At 49.5% G+C, this 5171-nt stretch overlaps 1 protein-coding gene across 1 annotated transcript; it reads left to right on the top strand.

Annotated features, from left to right (window-relative positions):
• Nucleotides 1-1403: 1403 nt before the first annotated feature.
• Nucleotides 1404-4881, top strand: LOC123169211 (probable disease resistance protein RXW24L). The gene is made up of 2 exons (XM_044587052.1): nucleotides 1404-1906; nucleotides 2513-4881. Exons 1-2 carry the CDS (start codon nucleotides 1404-1406, stop codon nucleotides 4713-4715), a joined length of 2706 nt encoding a protein of 901 aa, XP_044442987.1. The 3' UTR covers nucleotides 4716-4881.
• Nucleotides 4882-5171: the final 290 nt, after the last annotated feature.

Raw genomic sequence — 5171 nt, forward strand, 5'->3', positions numbered from 1 at the left:
CTCCGCCATCGCCGCCGTTCTGGGAGCCGAGGCAACCACGAGCCCCCTCCGCACCGACACGTCCGCCACGGGCGCCTCCATGGTACCTCTTGGGCGCGGTAAGGCAGGGAGCTGAAGCCGGACGGCTGAGGAAGGAGGCGGGCCGAGGGGAGGCGGCGGGAGCACCGGGGAAGGAACGGGCGGCTGGACGGCCGTGGCCGAGGTCGCAGCCGGACGGGGTGAAGGTGGGCGGCGCCGAGGGGCAGACGAAGTCGTAGCAGGAGCGGCAGGGGGACACCTCCGTGCCTTGTGCCCAGCGAGCCCGCACAGGAGGCACTTTGGCGGATTCAGGAAGAGCACCACCCGATGGCCTGGCTCGAAGCAGTTGAAGCACTTGCCTTTGGCTTTTCGCAGCAGTAGCTCTTTGAGGTGGGATGGATTCTGGGCATGGCGTGGTGGAGGGCGCTGATAAGAAGGCCTCCGTCCTCTTTTCACCACCTGCCACCCACCCTCATCAATGCCCAACGGTCGGCTCGGGCAGTAATGGTGGAGCGAAGGCGCGGGCGAGGCTGAGATGCCGCATGGGCGGAGACGCCCGCCCCCACAGCAAGCATTGACGGCGCATCATCCTGTGGGGGGAGCAAGACCGCCTCCCTGTAGGAGGCCGGGCGAGAAGCAGCTCGGGGGGACAGAGGCACAGGGGAGGGGGAGGGAGGCGGGGGAGGGGGGGTGGCAGAGCCGACGAGGGGTCGGCCATGGGCGGCGACGAGGCCGGGGAGAGGCCAGGGAGAGGGGACGCCACACGAGTTTGATGTGGGAGAGCTACACAACTCATCTGTGTATCCAAATCTCATTACTCAACTTGAAAGCACTTTCCACGCCAAAGAAACTTAAAACCATAGTCAGTCACTTAATTTCCCAACGGGCCTTTGGGGGAGCTCTCTTTGGCTTCCTGGGAGTCTGTTAGATTTATTTTCCTCTTCCTCTTTGAGGTAACTTGAGATACTTTGGACCTGGTGGATGGACCAGGAACCTGTGTGGGTTGTGTGGTGTTGGTTTCGTTTCTATGAAATGGAGCCGGGGGCCTCCCCTTTGATCGAAAAAGAAATCGCAGATTTTTATTACCATGTCTCGTGAATCATGCTCACAGATCACAGTCACCGGTCGTAACAGCGCCACATGGTGTGTGTTTAACTCCGTCGTTTTGCAGCCTCGAGGCACATGCATCATCAAGAGCTGATTGCTTGAATAACCATGAGCCGGTTACTGACATTTTCATCATTATTTTTGCCGGGAAGCGCGTCGTTGACTTGATGGCTTAAAATGCATAGGATCCTTGCTTTTGGGTTGCGTAGCTAAAGCCAGTGCAGTGTAAACAAGCCACCGACAGTAGACGCTCGGAGGGAGGGAGGGAGGGAGAGAGGATGGACACCTCCATTCTCACGGTGCTGAACAAGATCGGCGAGGTCGCGCAGTTCGCCGTGGCGGAGTACCAGCGCCTGCAGGATGTAGACAAGCAGGTAGACGACCTCTGTTCCAAACTCGAGTTCTTGATGGCCATGATCCAGGTCGCGGAGGAGGGCAACAGGATCAAACGCGACGAGCTGGTGCGTGTGTGGGTGAACCACCTTCGCAGCGCCGTGTTCCAGGCCGAAGACATCGCCGACGAGTACTTCCAAGAGGTGTACCAGTCGCGACCAGGGTTCGAGAGAAAACAAGCAAGGCGATGCCCATGCATCCCGTGCTTCAACTTGTCGGAGGTACCTGTTCGGTATGATTTGGCAGGGCAGATCAAGGAGCTTCTCGGCCGCCTGGACGATATCCAGAACAACAAGTTGTTGAACATGCGACCCAGAATGGATGGTGCTCTCGACAACAACATCCAAGCTATTGACAAGCCAACCATAGGTACTATGGTAGTCGAGGGGTACGTTACATTTTTCTTCTTCTTTTTTACTCAAGTATTAATTTCTCGTCTCACCATATATTTTAGCTGCCTCTGTACGTTTTAGATGAAGTCTTACGCTCTGCATGCATCAAGGATATTCATGTTGGTACCGTACTTTCAAGTGATTTGTTTGGTACTCCTAGTTACCCAATAGAAAAGAACAAATCTTTTTTTCTTTGTGCAGAAATAGAAAAGAAGAAATCGATATCATTAATTCCAGCTTATTTGGCACCCACTTCAAGTTTCGGGTCACCAGGGATGACTAGATGTACTAAATTTACCCAGGTAGCCACCAGGGGCAATAAATTCCGGAGAGGTCCGGAACGCTATATATAAGCAATGAAAAAAATAATCTCTTTTCGTGGGTTATCCCTCCAGCACATCAAATCCGTTTGAGTCGCTGCCCCTGAAATTCATGGAAATATTTGCGCATGGGTTTTGGCCAAATTTCTCTTAATTTCATGGTTTTTCTAATCGGTCTGCATACATAGCACTTTCCATAGTAGAAAAGCAAGTGACAGCTTGTCGTGCATCACATAGATAGTTTATTCTTGTCTCACATAACGCTATGATATTATGATCCAGGCGTGTTGATGCCGCCGTCGGTTTCGATGGTTATATCAAGTCCATAATAAACCTGCTTCTCGAGGACAAGGGATCCACAGTGGTAGTAGTTACCGGGGAGAGTGGCATTGGCAAATCAACTGCGGCACGAGCAGTTCTCGGGGACCGGACCGTAAACAGAAGTTTTGATATCTGTGTTTGGGTGTGCTTGCCAGCAAAATCAAGGGTGGACAAGTACTTGGATCAAATTTGGAAGCAGAGTGATGAACAAACACACCATGGCTGTGGCAGAAGTGAGTTCAAGCAAGTTCTGGCTAAAATGAAATTTTTGGTAGTGTTGGATGGTATGGACAGCATGGATGAGCTTACGGGCGTATTAAGGGAGCTGCCTGGTGGCGCCAAGGGGAGCAGGATAGTTGTAACCACACAGCTTCCAGATGAAGAAATCAAGCAACGCAGATCTGGCGTAACCACAGTGGAAGTCAAATCCCTTGAGCAGGCAGATTGCGTTGAATTTCTTGACAAGGTGTTTTCTGGCCGTTGCCGCCGTGTTTACAAGGAAAACCAGGACAAGTTTGTTGACAAAATATACAAGATTTCAGGAGGACTTCCTCTTGCTGTTGTATTGCTTGGAGGACTCCTGTACTTCAAAGACCATGAAACCCAATGGAATGAGGTATTCGATCTACTGGAATCCTATGCTCGCAAGAGGCTAATCAAGCGGCTACTGACAGTGAGCTATGCCACGATGCCTACAATCCTCAAGTCATGTTTCCTCTACTTTGCGGCCATGCCTCCGAATGTCCCCCTTGACCTCAAGAAACTGCACAGGCTGTGGAGTGCTGAGGGAATTGCTGAATCGGAATCCGGAGGTGGTTTTACAGAGAATGAGGTGTTGGCCCGGTGTCTCCGTGTGCTGGTCTCACGGGGCCTTGTCGAAAGAATGGAAGATGGCACCAAGATATGCATCCATCAGAGTGTTCACGGGTTTGCGAAGGAAATAGCACATGAGACCGGCTTCATGGAATCTGATAGTAAATTTGGCATCCGTGGTGCGTCAACTGTTCGTGGCCTTTCCATCCACAACTATGTTGACAGGGTTATTCGTATTGACAAGGAAAACTGCTTTCCAAAGCTTCGTACCTTACTCGGAGATTTTGCAGAAGATTCTATCACTGAAGTAGCTCATGCAAAGCGAGGCTTGAGGAAGAGTAGGCTGGAATTCCTGCGTCACTCCAAGTTCCTTCGAGTTGTTGATCTGCATGGTGTCAAACTTGGCACATTACCGGACAGCATTGGTGACATGATCCACCTAAGGTACCTTGGCCTCCGTAGCTGCTGCTTAATGGATCTCCCACCATCGGTTGCCAAGTTGTTGAATCTGGAGACCTTGGACATAACTGATAATCAAGTCCAGAGTATTGTGGATGAATTTTGGAAAATAAAGAAGCTCAAGCATGTCCTCGCAGAAAAGCTCACACTGCCACTTTCAGCAGCCTCCATGGATTTGGTTACTGAACTTGAAACACTCCAAGGAGTGAGATTGTCTTCACAGTGGACGCAGGAGAACTGCCCAATAAAGAATATGGCGAAAATCTTCTCTTTGGCGGTGGTGGGTGCAACAGCTGCATGTGTGCGACTGCTTGCTAAGGCGCTAGAGGAAAAAAGGGCACTTCATCATTTAAAGATAGCAGGTGACCGCATTCCCCTGTTGCGTTCATCCAGATATCAACCACTACAGTACCTGCAATTAGATGGGAAGATCCTTTCAGATGAGGGGGCTGCACAATCTTATCATACCCGTCGTCCTATAACAGCTTCTAGGATTGTCCTGAGGTCATCTTGTATGTCTCAAGAGTTGCTCGGCAGATTTTTGTCGCAGCCAATCGTAAATGAGCTGGAATTGCTAGACAACTCATTCACTGACTTGAAGTTGTTGCTCCAAGGGGATGCATTTAAATACCTCAAAAAGCTCAAGCTTGGGAACCTGAAAGAATTGGAAGAACTAGTTATAGGAGAGTCTGCAGTGCCTAACCTTATGACCTTGGAGATTTTTGGATGCCCCAAACTGAAGAAAATCCAAGGCCTCAAGAATTTAGAACAACTCAAAAATTTGTTCTTCTTTGACATGCCAGAGATTGTTGCTCAACTCGAAGCTGTGGACAAAGAACTCTCCGGCAAGATCAAACATGTGAGAACTTCTGCATGGGCAAGTACAACCTGATATGGTCTGCCTGGTATGCGGCCGAGGGCAGTTGTCCTAGTAGTATATTTCACAAGAGCTTTTATTTATTTGTTCATCAGTGTCCACCGACTTGTCCCTTGATTTGTATCTGCTAGTCGTATGTTTGGTTGATGTGTGTTGCGGTGATTCAATAAGTTCTGTAAATATACGGACCATGCTAATTACAGAGCATTAGTGATGATTTTCTTGCTTTTCATTGTAAACATTATTGAACAACTCTACTTCGCATCTATTCTTTTGCTCTTGATTGGATAGGAGGACCAAGCTTATATTTGTGAGATACGGTCTTGTATGGGACTTGCCACTGATCACTAGCCGTTTGTTGTTATAAATATCTCCAACTCGTGAGGAATATCTACATTTTAGTTAACCGTAAAGCCATCCTAGCTAACCCACTCAATATAAACGGCACTAGCATGCATATAGCAATGGAAA

The sequence above is a fragment of the Triticum aestivum genome, chromosome 7D (genome assembly GCF_018294505.1).
Source record: "Triticum aestivum cultivar Chinese Spring chromosome 7D, IWGSC CS RefSeq v2.1, whole genome shotgun sequence".
Classification (NCBI taxonomy): Eukaryota; Viridiplantae; Streptophyta; class Magnoliopsida; order Poales; family Poaceae; genus Triticum; species Triticum aestivum.

Bases quoted from the DNA above. Each gene is read 5' to 3' on its own strand.
- LOC123169211 (XM_044587052.1), top strand. From the start codon at position 1,404: ATGGACACCTCCATTCTCACGGTGCTGAACAAGATCGGCGAGGTCGCG. The intron at 1,907-2,512 runs GTACGTTACATT...ATTATGATCCAG, and splicing joins GGTACTATGGTAGTCGAGGG to GCGTGTTGATGCCGCCGTCG.